The sequence below is a fragment of the Aquarana catesbeiana genome, linkage group LG08 (assembly GCF_042186555.1).
Source record: "Aquarana catesbeiana isolate 2022-GZ linkage group LG08, ASM4218655v1, whole genome shotgun sequence".
Lineage (NCBI taxonomy): Eukaryota > Metazoa > Chordata > Amphibia > Anura > Ranidae > Aquarana > Aquarana catesbeiana.
Window position 1 is genome coordinate 165,414,188 of NC_133331.1, and position 17,954 is coordinate 165,432,141.

Below are 17,954 nucleotides of genomic sequence, written 5' to 3' on the forward strand. Positions count from 1 at the left end.
ATGTGCCACTTTGTGTTGGTCTATCACATAAAATCCCAATAAAATACATTTACGTTTTTCGTTGTAACATGACAAAATGTGGAAAATTTTAAGGGGTGTGAATACTTTTTCAAGACGGTGTAACTGCCCCACCACCCTCTGTTCATTGTTAAATTTGTGGCGATGGCCCCATCGCTGCAGCAAGTCAATGCTTTTTTAGATATACTTACAAGTGTTTATTCATATGTTCTTTATTAAGCAAGTTTAGATATTTTGAGAACAAGAAGCTTTAGTCCGTATAGGAACAGTTTAGCATTTAAACAATAAATGTGTTTACACTGAGATTGATGTGATATAATAACATAGGCATTTAGTGATGCAGAATATAAAGCTGATAATTGCAAGTTGGAGTTTTGTTGAAAGCAAACCTACCTGAAATACCAGTATTTAGTCTCCTGTATAATAGGTTATTTTTTTTATACTTAACTATTTGGGTCAGCTTTGTCTTCAATCGATTTTAAAGGCTTAGTCCACCTTTTTTGACCCACCTATGTTTAGGGTGCAACATGAAACATGGTCACATTCCCCAACCTCCCACCCCTTAAACTTCCCCTGCACTAACCTGAATAGCAGGGTACTTCTGCCTGCAACTCTTTGTTTTTTAATTTGGCTTTGCCCGCACAGTTGCATCATCCATTCACAAAGATCTATGAATGGAAAGGCTACAACCACCGCAGCAGGGGACTCACAGATTTCATTGAAGCACAAGTGACATCACATTTGTAGCCCATTGTTTGCTTCCTTCAGCCTCATAACAGTAAGAGTCTTTACCTATGATTAGACCTGGGACTAGGGGTAGAGTCTGGAGAAGTCTGTGCTTTTCACCCATGGCACACTGATAACGGTTGCAATTTTCTGCGGCCTGAATGTAAAAAAAAAAAATGTAGGTGCATTTTATGAATATTACTCTTTCAACAAGTAGACTGTGCCTTTTAACAACTGCCCGCCCACAGTGTACTGCCAGCAAGCGGCCACTGTAGACAAAACATACAGGAACGTCGCTGCCTACTCCTGGGTTTAGGGCACGCATGATTGTATACAGCGTGGGCCTGTTGGCAAGTCTCGGCCAATGATTCACGGCTGCCGATTGGCTGTGTGCAATGCAATCACAGCCCAGAGCTCTGTACAGAGGGTGCTATCTATCAGATTCTCATCCCTGAAAAGCAGGGATGAGAATCTGAGAGAACTAGTAAAAGCAGCAAACTTTACACACGTTACACATACACACACATATAATTTTGATTGCCCTAAATGTTAACCCCTTCCCAGTCAGCGTCATTAGTACAGTGACAGTTTATAGTATCGCTGTATCAGTGTCACTGGCAGTTAGTTCCCCCAACGTTTAGTGTCAGACTGCCCAATGCACTATCGCTGTCCCATTATAAGTCTCTGGTCGCCGCCATTATTAGTGTGTGTGTGTGTGTGTGTGTGTGTGTATATATATATATATATATATATATATATATATGTGTGTGTGTGTATATATATATATATATATATATATATATATATATATATATATATATGAAAAATTCCAGTATATATATATATATATATATATATATATATATACACCATAGTTTGTAGGCACTCTAATTTTTACTCACTTTCATCTTCCAGAGCTCAAGTGGTTAAAGAAAACATTTTGTATCTCAAATACATATCCTATTGAGTTAACCTGGACATAGACCCTGGGATGACCTGTTTTATGCTTTTTCTGGGCAGTAAGCTTTCTGAAAAGCATGTGATCAGTTTTGCAGCCTGTTTGTGGCAAATATTGGAAAAACACGAATAACCATAATTTTGCAGGTTTGAACCCTTAGAGCAGGGGTGTCAAACTCAATTTCATCGTGGGCCGCATCAGCATTATGATTGTCCTCAAAAGGGCCGGTTGTATCTGTAGGATTAGATGTCCAGCGCATCCCCTCCCCTTACATTAGATGTCAAGAGCCACCCCACCATCAGAAGTTGAGTCCCCCTACTCTCCCTAACATCACAGTGCACTCCCTTTCCTTATGCTGCTGCTGGTAAGAAGCTGGATGCATTGCTTGAAAGTAGGGGTTTGGAGGAGGACCAGAGGAGGGCTGGAGCTCTCCTGCAACTGCGGGCTTTGTGTTTGACACCTGTGCCTTAGAGTAAGCTAAATGGAAATTTATGTAGAACTGTATTGTAATTGTGGTTAGAGCTTACTAGATATTGACTTTAACAAATGTAGATATTTGAATAGCAACTGTGAGGGCTCTATTGGCAGATTGGAGCATTGGGCAGGATAACTAAAAGTATGGTTTGGCAGCAGTGGGTGCCTGATATGTGCCTGCAGAATCACTTTGTATTCTGCAACCATGTGACATGTCTATTTTATTGACACACAAATCAAAGGAAATTCAAACTTCTACCTTTTTTTTTGTCTACTGCTTGGCATGTACTTGATATGAAAAATGTTCAAGTTTAATATCCTTGTTATCCTTTCTCTATTTTTAAAGAGCCCATTAATTTTGAATAGCATGGAAAAACACCATACTGTGTTGCTTTGGAAATTTTGTGACATCCCAGTAAGACCTCATGTACACTGCTGCTGATAAATGGACATTTAGGCCTCATGCACACGAGACGCTGTTAAACTCGCGAGAGGCAGTTGGACACTTTTTTCAACTGCCCCTGAACCCATTCAATGTTATCCTATGTGTCCATGTACACAGTCTCGTTTTTTGGCGTTTTTAGGCAGTTGCGTTTAACCTCGTTTTTCCAGAAGCAAAAAAATGAGTTTAGATGCAAAAGTTTTCCATGTTTCAGACGCCAAACGTGGCTAAACGCCGGTACCGCATTTAGCCGCGTTTGCGTTAAGTGTTTTTAAAGGAAAATTTTATAACCCAACTTTGGGGCCCCATATCTCAGGGCCACTTGGTGCTAAGAACCCTAAATTTGGTTATGTTGTAGTGCTAGGTCTACTGTGTTTGTACACCAAATTTGGGGTTCCTAGCACCAAGTGGCCCTGAGATATGGGACCCCAAATTCTGGTCACAAAATGTCAAGCACTTTTGTTCAGCAGAGAATGACATTTTCCGACCTGACTTTGGGGCCCCATATCTCGGGGCCACTTGGTACTAGGAACCCCAAATTTTGTGTGCAAACACAGTAGACAGCATAACCAAATTTGGGGTTCCTAGCACCCCAAGATATGGGGCCCCAAAGTCAGGTCAGAAAATGTCATTCTCCGCTGCAGAAGTGCTTGACATTTTGCGACCCGACTTTGGGGGCCACTTGGTGCTAGGAACCCCAAATTTGGATATGTTGTAGTGTTTGTGTTTGTACACCAAGTGGCCCCGAGATATGGGACCCCAAAGTCAGGTCGGAAGATGTCATTCTCTGCTCTGCAGACACTTCTAGACGCAAACGCGGTAAAACGCGGCAAAACAGACGTTTCTAAGCGCCGGTTCCAGCTTTTAAAAACATGTGTTCAGCAGAGTTTGCACCAGCGTCTCGTGTGCATGAGGCCTTAGGAGCAGTTGTGTGTTTGTTTTTTTTCCAGCTGCCATTGAACTCTCCTCTGTTATCTCATCAGTACATGTACACAGGGCCGTTTATAGTCGTTCCTAGGCAATTGAGTTTAGAAGCATTTTTTGAAAAGCAAAAAAATGCATTCAGGACTGATGTTCAGAGGCATTTGAAACACACAGCTTGTAAACGCGGTAACTCTCGTTTAGCCGCGTTTTGTTTACAGGTGTTTTTAATGGAGATACATTTTTGACTATTTAAAAAAAAAAATTATTTTAGTTTTATTTTTTTGAAACACAAATGCGTCTTTTAAGTTAAATTGTTCAGGGGAGGTTGTAAAATGTCCCGTGTACATTAAGCCTTAGAGGGCATTTTGGAGCTTTTGCCATTTTGTTGATTTGTATGGACTGACTTATATTAAGAAGAATTGTTTGCACACATTGGACAACCCTGTTCATTTTTAATTCTCACACTGTTTGGGCAAAGGTCTTTTGCTGTCTGCTCTCTCTTCCTCATCATTTGGTTAAACATGTATGCTTAACTGACCAAAAGTGTATGTCACAAAATATATCCAAAAGCTGGGTACACACACTGCATATTTGAGCCGTTTAGCCTTTAAGGCTGCATTCACACCTGAGCGTAGCGTTTTTGAGCGTTTGCGACGGCGTTTTGTCGCGCGTTTTTTCGGGCATATTTGCACGTTTCCATGCAGCGTTGTCCGGCGTTTTTGAGTTTTGGCATTTTTTTATTTAGCCAATAGGAAAAATGATCATCTGTTTCATCATTTGTTGCTATGTTGTTAGATTTTGTCATCTGCTTCCTGCTCCAAAAATGCCCAAATCTGCCCGATTCGCGTGACATAAAAGGGTTCAGAACTTGTTTGAGCTTCAGGCGACTTGGAGTGGAGATGTGAACCATCTCCATAGAAAATAATGGATTTTTTCCCCTCAAGCATTTTGTAGCTTCAGGCTTCAAGGGACAAAATGCTCAGGTGTGCATGGGCTCTAATGCCGCGTACACACAGTCGGACTTTTCAGCGACAAAAGTCCGACAGCACGTCCGACAGACTTTTGACAGACTTTCAACAGACTTTCTAATAACCGACTTGCCTACACACGATCACACCAAAGTCCGACTGATTCGTACGTGATGACATACACCGGACTAAAATAAGGAAGTTGATAGCCAGTAGCCAATAGCTGCCCTAGCGTGGGTTTTTGTCCGTCGGACTAGCATACAGACGAGCGGATTTCTGGCTCCGGCGGAGTTACGACGTAAAGATTTGAAGCATGTTCCAAATCTAAAGTCCGTCAGATTTGCGACTGCAAAAGTCCGCTGAAGGTCCGGTGAAGCCCACACACGATCGGATTGTCCGCCGGATTTGGTCCATCGGCGTCCGTCGGACAAGTCTGGTAGAAAAGTCTGACCATGTGTACGCGGCATTAGGGTCCTACTGCCAGCAAACTTTCATTAGGGTCGTTTTGAATTCCTTTGATAGTGTCTCGTCAATGACCTCTGAATTTGACCATGTTTTCATTTTTATTTGCAATTTACTCTTGCAACATGGCAACATTAACCACTTGACCTCCGGAAGATTTACCCCCTTTCATGACCAGGCCATTTTTTGCGTTACGGCACTGCGTTACTTTAACTGACAATTGCGGGGTCGTATGATGCTGTACCCAAATAAAATATATGTAATTTTTTCCCGCAAATGAAGCTTTCTTTTGGTGGTATTTAATCACCAGTGCATTTTTAACAAAAATATATTTTTTACTTTCTGCTATAAAACATATACATATCCAATCTTATTTTTTTTTTATTTTATTTTTTTTTTTTTTAAATCTAATTTCTTGATAAATTTAGACCATTAGGTTTTCTGCTACATGTTTTTTGTTAAAAAAAAAATCCCATTAAGCTTATAGTGATTGGTTTGCGCAAAAGTTATAGCGTTTGCAATATTTGGGATATGTACTGGAATTTTTTTAATTTTATTTTTTTTACTGGCGACGAGCAGTGACTTATAGCGGGACTGCGATATTGTGGTGGACATTCGGACACTGACACTTTTTTCACTTTTTGGGAACCCGTGGCACAAATATGCACTGTCACTATACTAATGACACTGGCTGGGAAGGGGTTAAACATCTAGGGTGATCAAAGGGTTAAATGGGTGCCTGTGTTTTTGGTGTACTGTATTTTGTTTTTTCCTAGGGCGAGTAATGGATTTTTTTTCCCCTGCTTTGTGGAGAAAGAAAATCCATTACCTTCCTGCTGACAGGACACGGCTTTGCCTTGTTTACATGGACAGGGCTCTGTCCTGTGTAAATTCATGACGATTAGCGGGTGCTGACAGTAATCCATTGGCCGGCACCCACTGATCGACATCTGCTGTGTTTAATCACAGCACAGCCAGGTCGCCCCTAACTGAAAGTGCCTGATCACGCGTCTAGTACATGATCTGGCGCAGCAGAGCCACCTTGACACTAGGGTTGCTGAATTTAATCGCACCATCGATGCATTGCGATTCAGCAGTCCAGAATGTGGCATCATAAGGGTAAAGAACAGGGAGGGGGAGGCGACAAACTGAAGGTAGTATTAAAATGATGACTTTATTAGGATAAGATTAAAAACACTTACAAGATGATAGAAGATGCATGCTCATCAAAGTAAAGTGCAGTCCTGGTATTCCACATGGCTCTGCCGGTCTCACCGCTGTTCCAGATAACTGGAAAGGATTGGGCAGCTGGCTGGAATGGATCACCGTGTTTCACCAGGAACCAGGAGGCTCCACACTGACCAGCATGGACCGTGGAACAGGAAGTGATGTCACCGGCATCTGATTGGACCAAGGCAGGGCTGGAATCTTGTCACTCAGGGCTGTGGTGAAGGCTACGCGCTTGGAGCTGGCTGCTCCTTCTATTGACCAATAGAAGGAGCAGCCAGCTAATAGTGTGTATGAGGCCTAAGTTGTCTGCTGTGTTTAGACCTTGCTACATGCAGGGAATGTTGTCTTTTTTTTTTTTTTTTTTTTTTAAAGAACAGATGAAATAAAAAAATGGAGTTCTTCTGGCTGCTTGCATTTTTTAAATGAAAACCATGGGTAGTAATTGTGATGCATCACGGAATGTAATTGAATCGTTGACATAATCTTAATCGAATTGTGAGATCTTTTATTTGGTCAGCAAGCAGTTAATACATACAAACAATAAAGCAGTAGAAATATAGTTTGTTGGCTCATAGCCCACTTTCTCTGGGTTTCACGTAAAAAAAAAAAAAGTCGCTTTATAGAGTACATATACCAACTTCATCAGCCCCTTCCCCTCAATGGAATAAGAGATTTAGTCAGGATCAATGGTGTCCATAATGCTAAGAATCACAGGCAGATACTTATCCATCATGTTACCATCAGGGAGGTGTGTGATTACATGAAGAGACAGGAGAATTTGGGGCAGCAGAAGAACTGTGGTTAGTTTTCCCAAGAGTTTTGGAACAATGAACCTACCCGCCGAGTGCCTTCAAAAACTGTGTGCAAGTGTACCTAGAAGAATTGATGTTGTTTTGAAGGCAAAGGGTGATCACCCCAAATATTGATTTGATTTGAATTTCTCTTCTGTTTATTTACGTTCCATTTTGGTAATTCATAAAAATACATTATTAACACTTTAATTTCTGAAAGCATTCTTCATTTACAGCCTTTTTTTTTACAACTGCCTAAAACTTTTGCGCAGCAGTATATGTTGTAACTTTTACTATAATTGGAATAGATTCTTATTCACCGTGAAAGCATCTGAAGTCAGCAGGATATGTCAGGTTATAGTATTCTTAATGAGGTTGCTATTTTAATAACCTAATATAATTTGCTCCATGCAGTCAACAGGGTGTTCCCGTCATGGTCTTATGACTAAGACATAAATGAGAATTTCCGTGATGGTATTTTGTTTTGCATAGCTTTGAGCTGAAGATTGGGCAGGGCCAGAAGTTTACTGGCTACACTAGTGAGTATTTTCTCACTTGCAGACTATTCTTGGGGAACGTCAAGTTTCTTAGAGACGAGCCTTTCTGAACGCAGCACTCTGTTAATAAAACAATATTGTTCCAGCTTGTGGGAATGTATTCACCTAGATATGCTACCCAGTTGTACTGTTTGTCTTGTCTCAAGTAAAATATTTGGAGTGGCTTGCTACAGCCATGCTATAATTGAATAATTTTATCAAACATACTGAACATTATTTGGGAAGATCAGAATAGCTGAGGGCCATTTAAACCAGTTAAGAGAACTATTCTTAATATTCATAAATACACATGTAAAGGTAATGTATGAATGTTACTGTAGTGTAAAGGATAAAATGTGAATCCTGATGTCATGCCAGACCTAAGGCAATTTTCATATGGGCTGCTCAAACAATTTGGTTGAGCCACCCAACTAAAAGTTAAAACTGGAGGGGGGCCGTACATGTGCTGTGACATCACAGCTGCTAGAAATGTAATGTTGCTTGTCGAGTAGTCAAACTTGCAAATTCATGTCAGTGGAGCTGTTAACTCCATTTTAAATTGTCCTTCAGCAAAGATAAAGAGGTTCAACCAGCTTACCTGGGCTGTTGGTGGTAGTCCTCAATTGGGTTGGTCAATAGGCTTTGTGTAGGGGATAGCCCTCTCCTCCCATATTTGCAACAGAACCTTTTATTTTAGTGTTTCAATATATAAAATCTTTCTTCATAGTATCTCCTGAAGGGTTACTTGCTGACAAACATCCGGTAGTATAACCATCATGTTAATTTTCTGCCATTTCAAGCATTGCAAAGCATTAAACTGATAGCTTTGTGCAAAATTCTTCCTACCTGCTTTATTTCCATGAAATCTGTCCTTTTCTTTGTACTTGCGCCATCGGCGCATGCGCACCTCTTCCGATTTTTCGGCAGCAGAAGAGCATGCTGGAAAAATGGGAAGCCCTGTGCTGACATGCTGGGGCTATGTCATTTCCATTGCCCAGCTTCAGCTCCGAGATCCTGCGAGACTCAGTTTACATTGACCGCCTGAGTCTCAGTACATCACGGGTGGTATATATAAAAAACCCAGAAGGGTAAAAGCTGCGCTCAGAAACCAGAAACAAAAAATGACAAAAAGGAAATCAAAAGCTGCCAGCACTCTAAAAGTCCAGTATCTGACTCCAAAGCATATAATAAATAGAAAAGTGCAGCGCTAAATGTATATACAGCATATAGGATCTTGGCAAGAGTGAGATCCTACCATGTGACTTAATATAAATAAGTGAGCAAAATGACAAATATGAAAAATTCTAATCAGCATATATTACAAATGCATGTGAAAAACGGCGGTGTCTCCGTGTGCCGCGAATCACTTCCTATACTCGTAAGCCCATCCAAAAACGTGATGACGTCACTGTCGTAGGCTCCTCCCTGGGAAGTGATTCGCGCCACACGGAGACACCGTCGTTTGTATGATATCCCTTACGCTATATGTTCTCTACAAACATTGTAAGTGTGATTCTTTTTATCCTAATAAATCCCCTTTTATCATAAGGTTTTACGCTATGGGAGTATTCTGTTTTATGTTTCCGGTAATGACCGACTGTTAAAGCTGCTGGTCCTGTATTGCACCCTTGGTTTTGGGAGACCCTAATCCCTATGCTGGGCGAGACTGCCGTAATAGCAGTCATCGCCGTCTGGTAAGCAGAATATATACACTCACTTTATGGTGGATCATTTACTGGCGGTTTTTTCTTCACATTTCACTTGGATGGGTGCTTTATATCTACCTACGGATAGAATATCCCTGCTTGGACTTTTTTTCAGATCTTTTTCTGTTTTTCACATGCATTTGTAATATATGCTGATTAGAATTTTTCATATTTGTCATTTTGCTCACTAATTTATGTTAAGTCACATGGTAGGATCTCACTCTTGCCAAGATCCTATATGCTGTATATACATTTAGCGCTGCACTTTTCTATTTATTATACGTCACAGGGGGGTAGATGGACACAGCACGGGGATAAGCAGTGAAAACGAGGCTTGGCTTAATGATTACTGCACATGCTAGAGATTATGGACAGAGAGAAGGAGGAAGGGTGGAAGTTCGGACACAGAAGACAACACTTAATATGGCGGCGGCTGCACCCAGAAAATAGCAAAGGCTTAAACTAGGAAAATAAAAGTAAGAAACTTCCAAAGTGGCTTTAGTTTGCAGCACAATGTTTTAAAATCATTTAAGACTATTTCTTCTTTGAAATTTAGGTGCAAGTGGTCTGAGTTTACTACCGCTTTAAACACTTTATTTTCATATTACTACATAGCCCCAGTACAAATATATTACAACTCTGTAAGCCACTGGCTATAGTGCTTTGATGTGTTTGAGGCTGGGTTCACACTAATGCGAATTGGATGCGTGTTTTTCCCGCATCCAATTCGCATCACAGGAGCCTGTGACTGGCTTTCAATGGAGCCGGTTCACACAGCTCCAGGGCGGCCCCGGACTGGATTGCACAGGGGTCCTGTGCGTCTTTGGCTCCATTTCAGGTCTGAATTCAGGCAAAAATGTGGGCTCTGATTTGTCCCTGAAATGGAGAACAGTGACACATTTGGACCCCTGCTGCAAGCCCAAGACGGTGTGAACCAAGGTGGATAAAAATGAATGATTTAAAAAAAAAATGTTTTTGATTTAAATCAGATTTTTTTCTTTATTTTTGGAATAAAAAATATTCAGCATGAAATGGAGCTTAGTTATGTAGCATGAGGTGGTATATTCTGCAATATTTACATTTTTGGTAAACTCATTCAAGCTTGGATTACATGCACTGCATTGATGCATTCACACAATTTCACAGTAACCATGAGATAAAACAAGGTTCAGGAATATTCCATTATCCCATTGTTTTGCAAATCTATGTACACTACAAACTGTATGATTGAATTGGTTCTGATATCGCTGTTTTACTAACCTGACAGCTTATTATTCTAAATAGGAAACCTTCATTTTGTTTGGACATAATATAAAGATGCTAACTATCAGCAAGAATAAGTCTTTACATTTAAAGAGCACCTGTCATTTCAGATCCATCATGGCAGCGCCTGTTAGCGGGCATCCACTCAGCTGCTGCCGCCACATCCCTCCCTTGTTGTGTCACTGCCACATCACCAGCCGTCCCAATAAAGTGAATGAGACTGTTGGTGAGTCAACAGCGGGTCAGAGGAGGAGCTGCGAGACTAGAGAGAGAGATGACAGTTGCTCTTCAAAAATTATGATTTAAATTAAGCCTTTTTACTAGTGATTTAAATCAAATCCACCCTGATGTGAACCCAGCCTAATAGTCATACACAGATAGAACAATTTAAATGTTTAAAGGAGAAGTCAAGGCAAAACCAAACTAACGCTAAACCTGCTCTGTGCCACATTCCAAACCTAATTTGTCTAACCCTGTAAAGCAAAAATCACTGTACTTGCCTATCCTGCAGTCGGTCCGGTCCCAGCATCAGCTGTCAGCCGCGGCTTCGCAGTGTAGGTGGGTACAGGAGAGGCATCCAACAATGGAAGCCCATAGAAGGTCTGTAGGTGACGACACTTCCTATTCATTTCACAGCCGCTGTCGGTCCTCTCCTGCACACAGCATCTGCCACTGGAGAACGGCCTGGATCCGGTGCAAAATAGGTAAGTACAGCGAGTTTTGCTTTACAGGGTTAGATAGGTTAGGCTTAGAATGTGGCACAGAGCAGGTTTAGCGTTAGTTAGGTTTTGCCTGGACTTCTCCTTTTAAGAGGAACTTCTCAGCATGACATGGCTATCTGTGGTGGTGGTTGATATTGGGGAGGGGGCTGGATAAATCACAGATTGGCTCCCAGGAGATCAGCTTTTTTAACATATTTTTAGCCTTCAAAAACTGAGGCTAAATTGTTATTGGGTAATATCACTTAAGCTCCGGAAAGTTTTACCCCCTTTATGACCAGGCCATTTTTCCTATCTAGTACTGCACTACTTTAACTGGTAATTGCCTGGTCATGCAAAGTTGGACCCAAACAAAATTTATATAATTTTTTTCACACAAATAGAGTTTTCATTTGGTAGTATTTTTATCACCGCTGTTTTTTTTAATCTTTTGCGATATGAATGAAAAAAGTCCGAAAACGTTGAAAAAATATTTTTTTATTATCTGCTATAAAACATATCCAATAACGAAAATTTAATTTCTTCATACATTTTGGTCGAAATGTATTCTGCATGTCTTTGGTGGAAAAAAAACCCAATAAGTGTATATTAATTGCTTTTCATGACAGTTATAGCGTCTACAAACTAGGGTTGTACTGATACTAGTATCGGTATCGATACTGAGGATTTGCTTGAATACTTGTGCTCTGATGCCTAATACGATAAGGCAGTCGGGATGATCGGTGCGGCGGGAAGGGCCTTTACAAGCACCGATCTCCCTGTATAGATTTCAGTAAAGAAGCTGACAGCCGCTTCTCCTCCTCCTTCCTCCCACAGCTTTCAGCTGCTTTATTGAAATCTATACAGGGAGATCGGTGCTTGTAACGGCCCCCACTGCCACAAGATTGTCCCTCACTGTCCCCTGTGTCCTCCTCTGTTTCCTCCTCCATGTTCCTATGGTCCTCCGCAGTGTCCACCGGGGGGGGGGGGGGGGTTTGACTGCTGACTAACTGATATCACCAGTGACACGAATACAGTGATCATGGTATATGCTGTCACTGTACTAATGACACTGGCTGGGAATGGGTTAACATCTAGGGCGACCAGGGTGTTAAATGTGTGCCTATCAAGTGTTAATGTATGTGTTGCTTTTACTAACAGACCTCTGTTTGTTATCCCTGCTTTTAAATCCCCTGTGTTATAATTAAAGCTCAATCACACTAGGGCAGACATGCGCTCTTTTTCCTTTTATTTTTGTCCAGACTTATGCTTGCTTTGCAGGGATAAGAAACAGAGAGATCGCTCCCTCTGTACAGAGCCCTATGTTGATTGTTAACACAGGCCACTGGGCTGTGATTGGACACAGCTGATCAGCAGGTCCGGCCATGAATCATTGGCTGAGACTTGCTTACAGACTCCCGCTGTGTACAATCATAGTGGGTGGGGAAACGTGCATGCCCTAAACCAAGAAGCAGGCAGCGACTTTCCATTACACCGATTTGCATGCATGGGCCGCCCATCCGCAGTACATTGTGGGCGGGCAGTCTGCAGATGGTTAAAGATCCAGCTGATCTATTAAAAACGGTATAAGGGTTTTTGTTTGTATTGAAGTTCTTCTGTAATGTCATGAACCGTTATAAACATTCTGACGACTTAAACCTCCATGCCATTCATATGAGCCAATTCATTCCTCCCACCCGCGCTATCTCTGTCAGCTTGACAACTGAAGTCTTGCTCCACAAGCACCGAAATGGTCACTTAGTGTTTTGATGTTCCTTTTAGAGCTGCACGATTAATCGTCAAGAATCGTTATTGCGATCTTGACTAAAGTGTTTCCCGATTCTTTCTATCCAAAGAATTCTCTCTGCTCTTTTGAAGCCACAGTCGTCAATTTGTCAATGGAAGAGACTTTGTGTGTAAGTGAAAAAAGTTTAACCACTTAAACACTAAACCTTTTTCTGACATTTGTTGGTTTCAAGATAAAATCATTTTTTTTTTGCTAGAAAATTACTTAGAACCCCCAAACACTATATACCCTAGAGAAAAAAATGGTTGTTGCAATATTTTATGTCACACTGTATTTGCGCATCCATCTTTTAAATGCTATTTTTTTGGTAAAAATTACTTTAATGAATTAAAAAAAAAAATAACAGTAAAGTTAGCCCACTTTTTTTTTTTTTATATAATGTGAAAGATTTTACATGAGAATTGTCATCTTTTTATTCTAAGCAAAAAAATCGTGATTCTCATTTTGGCTATAATCGTACAGCTCTAGTACCTTTGCAAAACAATGAAACGTTGAATGAAACAAAGTTTGGTTAGTGCAAATTACAGCTTGTTCTGTGAACTGCATCAAAACCTGTAAGGTGATTTTTATTTTATTTTTTATTTTTAAACTAAAGATTCTCTAGTTAACCCCTTCTTCAACCTCTATACTGTTTTTGTTTTTACAAATTACAATTTACCGTTAGTGCCAGTGAGCACCTACAAATCTTTCTGCTTGTTTATCTGGCAATTTGTAGTTGGCTACACAGTTGCTGCAGTAGCGTTTGTCTCTGCAGCTAGAAATTGCTGGTTTTCCATAATCATCAACAACTGCATTGAATAGCATGAGTAGCTCCTCAAGCTGGCAATTCTGTCATTTGCGCCAAATTCTGCAAAAGGTCAGTGGCCCAGTGATTTAAAGCGGAGCTCCAGACTCCTTCAGAAAAAAATAAGTCGGCAGCTACAAATACTGTAGCTGCTGACTTTTAATATTAGGACACTTACCTGTCCAAGAATCCAGCGGTGTCTTCACTCGAGCCGATTTTTCAAACAGCTCTCGGGTGCTGTCGCTGCCATCTTGGGTAAGTGAAACCTTCACAGCCGGCTCCCTACTGCGCGAATCGCGCTGGGCTTTGTGAATGGCCCGGCAGTGGGGGGGGAGGATGGGGGAGCGAACTTCCGTAAGAGTTCGCTGCGGCCAAGTCAGCTGAAAGTGGGAGCGGGTACCTGTCAAAACCTGGTATCCGCTCCCCCCCCCGAAAGGTGCCAAATGGGGGGAGGAGGCAAATAAGCGGAGCTTACCTTTTTGGGTGGAGCTCTGCTTTAAGCCACAGATGACTTGGAATGTCTGTGGCACCAGACCTATAACTGACATGTTTTTTTTTTTTTTTTCCTTGCAAAAAAAACGTAAAGGAGAGCAATTCTGTAGCTGCAATAAAATGGCCAGTGTGATGTGGTCCTAAGTACATGGTGCAATGTTTGGATCAAGGATTTATACACATTTTAGAAAACACCTTTTATGGCAGAGAAGCTGACTATCAGAGTCTCGGACATGTTAAGTCATATGTTATATAGCTGTTTGCATTGAATGTTGCTGATTTAATATATATACTAATCTCTTTTTTCCTTTTGGCAGGTTTTGTGGCATCTTGACATATTTCGAAGGAGCTTCCGACAGCTAACTACACACAAGTGTATGGGGGATTCCTGTATATTCTGTGCTCTTAAGGTAGATCAAGTAGTGCTTTATATTCATACTACCTCATCACTATGGTCAGTTATGATCACATACGGACGAATGATGTCCGTTCTTTTTTTTGTTTTGTTTTGTTTTTGCATGCTAAAAATGAAGTTTACTAACGTAAGAAAATTCTCGTACAATAGAATAAAAATTCGGAAGTGATGTATTTTATTTGTATTGTATTTTCGAATGAAAACTGTGCTGATTTAATGAAAATCGTACGAGAAAAATGTTCGTGTTTGTACCTTCGGAAAATTTCGTACAAAAGCTGTGTACTAACGATCAGATTATCATACGATCGCTTAAAAGAATGCTATTTTTTGTATGATTTTCTGATCGTGCTTATGGGGCTTAAAGTGGAAATCCACCCTAACAATTCAATTCTACCCTGCAATCTTTAATATGAGCTAAATTCAGCCTTATGCCACAAAATGGAAAAATCCCAGTTTTTCTACCTTTTATTTTGCAGTATCCTGTGCCGTCACATGACTTCAATTCTACTTCCTTTTGAGTCTAAAATCAGCAAGTGGGTGTGGTCACTGGAAGCTAGTGTCATCTCTTCCAAGGCGGGGCACTGTTCCTGTGTAGCCAGTGGGCGTATACAGGATGGGAGGAACTAATAGGTTCGTGCCCAGTGTTCTCTCATCAATAAGGATGTATCGTACATCCTAATTCATAAGAAATAAAAAAAAAAGACCCATCCACACATGACACAAGGGGAGTGGGAGCTGCAGTGCACATATACAGTATAGCTGTGCTGGGCTTTGGACACATAAAGTCGCATGACAAGTCACAGCCCATTGATTTTAATTGTACCCATTCCCATGTATGTGACTTTGAAAATCAGCAAATTTGAAAAGGTACCTGCAATGCTTTGATGCGACTTTGATCCAGAGAGTGTAAAGTTGGATCAAATCTGCACTCAGTCGCATCAAAGTCACACTCTAGCCTTAGGCTACGTTTCTACTAGTGCTTCTCCAAAGCTGTGCAATTTAGAGTGCGACTTTGAGTGCAACCTTGATCCAATTTTATACTCTGGATCAAAGTTGCATCAAAAGTTGCATCAAAGTAGTGCAGGTATCTTTTCAAAGTCACATAGATGGGAATGTTTGCCATTGAAATCAATGGGCTGTGACTTATGATGCGACTTTGTTTCCAAAGTCGCATGACAAGTTGCACTTGTGGAAACTGAACCTTAAACTCATTACTCACATGTAATGAGCAATAGAAATCGATCTGTATCCTTCCAAACTTTCAAAAATGTTCCTTTGTGCCTGATTTCTTTCATATTTCTTCCCCGCTCCCTTTGCCGTTCACAGCAGCTAGGTGTGTGGCAAACCGTGCACACAGTGCCATGCAGAAACAACCACGTGGTTCTACAATGTAGAAAATCTGTTACATTGTAACAAGGCAATAAAGACAGGAGAAGATCATGTTCTGTGAAGGATAAGGAGGGGTGGGGTTGGACAGGTCTAGGCATGCCTGTCTAAGAACGGCCGACTTCCTTTTCAGGAAGTGAAAGACAGCATAGCAAATTCAGATGAAGGGAGATAGCGTTGTCGGTGAAGAACAGGAAGAAGCTGATTCGATAAGACTTTCTAAGCTTAAACAATCAACTAGCCAGAAAATGAATAATATCAAAGATAAAGATAATTAACATACTATTAATAGGAAAAAAATTTATTATTGAATCGACTTCCACTTTAAGACCCCTTTCACACTGGAGGCCTTTTTCAGGTGCTTTAGCACTAAAAATAGCACTTGTAAAGCGCCTGAAATCCCAGTGTAAAAGCCCGAGTGCTTTCACACCGCTCCTAAAGCGCCCCTGCCCATTGAAATTAATGGGCAGTGCCACTGAAGCGCCTGCAAAGCGATTTGCGGGGGCTTTTAACCCTTTATTTGGCCGCTGGGGGGGGTAAAAACGCCCCGCTAGCAGCCAAAAAGCACGTCTAAAGCTACAGTAAAGCACTGCTAAAACTAGCGGCGCTTTACCGCCGACGCCCCCGTATGTGTGCAGTCAGTGTGAAAGCTTAAAAGGTTAACACTGAAAAGGCAACAAGGATTCATTTAGAGGTGTGGTTGGGAGTGGCAAAAATGCACGATAAAAATGTGTTTTTGGTGCACGCCAGCCGCCCCTCAATCTGCAGCAGGTGGCGGATGGGTTTGTTTACATGCCATGGCCGCAAAGCTTTGCTACGCACTTGTGGCAAAGTTTACCCAGCGCGTAGCTATAGACACTTAAGCAAATGGGGAAGCGCTGGAAACACTCCTCGCGGCACGCTTGTCGACAAAAATGAGGTTAAAATAGGCGGTGCTTCCTCAGGGCCAGTCAGCAGCCTTTGAAGCGAGATCCAAACGTAGATCAGGCTTCAGAGGAAAGGGAAGATTTAGGCGTACGTCTAAATGTGGAACATGGGAAAACTGTGGAGAACATGTACCTGAACACAGCTGGTTGTGGCATTTTTGTAATTTCTTTTCAGCTGAACTATTCTGATCTTCTGTGGTCAGTCTAAAAGTACATGACAAGGACAATAAATATAGTAGTGTAATTATACTCCAAGAATAGCAAAGCATGTGTTTTCCTTTAAAACAATGCACTGCTTTCTGGCTTTACACTTACAGCTGTTCAGTGATTATCTCTGGTGTGCACTGTTTTTGATTACAGAATTCTTAAAAGCTCCCTTTTGTGTTTTTTGCAGTTAAAGTGGTTCTAAGGCCTAAATATGTTTTATCTTAATGCATTGCTTGCGTTAAGATAAAAAATGTGTAGGCATCAGCATCCCCTCTCACCCCCCCGAGCCCTCATTTGATCCAGTGCTCTGTACATCTACAGAAATTCTCTCCCCCCACTTCCGGGTCTCGCTGGTTTTGCTGGGGCAGCGGGAGCCTTTGGCTCCCGCTGCTGTCAGTCAAAGCCAGCGACGAGGGGGTGGGGTCGTGTCCTGCTGTCTGTGTCAAAGAGAATTTATTGAAGTCATTGAGAATAAAGAAGGGATAGTCCTGTGTAAACGCTGGAACTCTGTATTCAGAGCTTGCACAGGGCTGGGTGAAGACTGTCCCTGCCCCCATCTGAAAGCTCTGAGCCAGTCATCAATCACTAGCACTGTATAAAACTGAGTAATTCACATCCTTCTCCATACTTGGAAGTACTGGGTATTTTGTTTGCTACTGCCAGCTGAGTGGAGGGGTGGGCAGACAAAGGAAAAGTGAGTATAGTGCAAGGGCATTAAAGCAAACCTATTGTTTACCATGC

The 17,954-nt window shown here is 41.4% G+C and overlaps 1 protein-coding gene across 7 annotated transcripts in view; it reads left to right on the top strand.

Moving 5' to 3' along the window:
* USP54 (ubiquitin specific peptidase 54) overlaps positions 1 to 17,954 on the top strand; it is a 249,867-nt gene that overhangs the window by 108,658 nt on the left and 123,255 nt on the right. For all 7 annotated transcript variants that reach the window (XM_073596688.1, XM_073596689.1, XM_073596684.1 and 4 more), the window contains exon 3: positions 14,597 to 14,689. In XM_073596688.1, the coding sequence (XP_073452789.1) occupies positions 14,597 to 14,689 (93 nt within the window). The remainder of the gene's footprint in view (positions 1 to 14,596; positions 14,690 to 17,954) is intronic.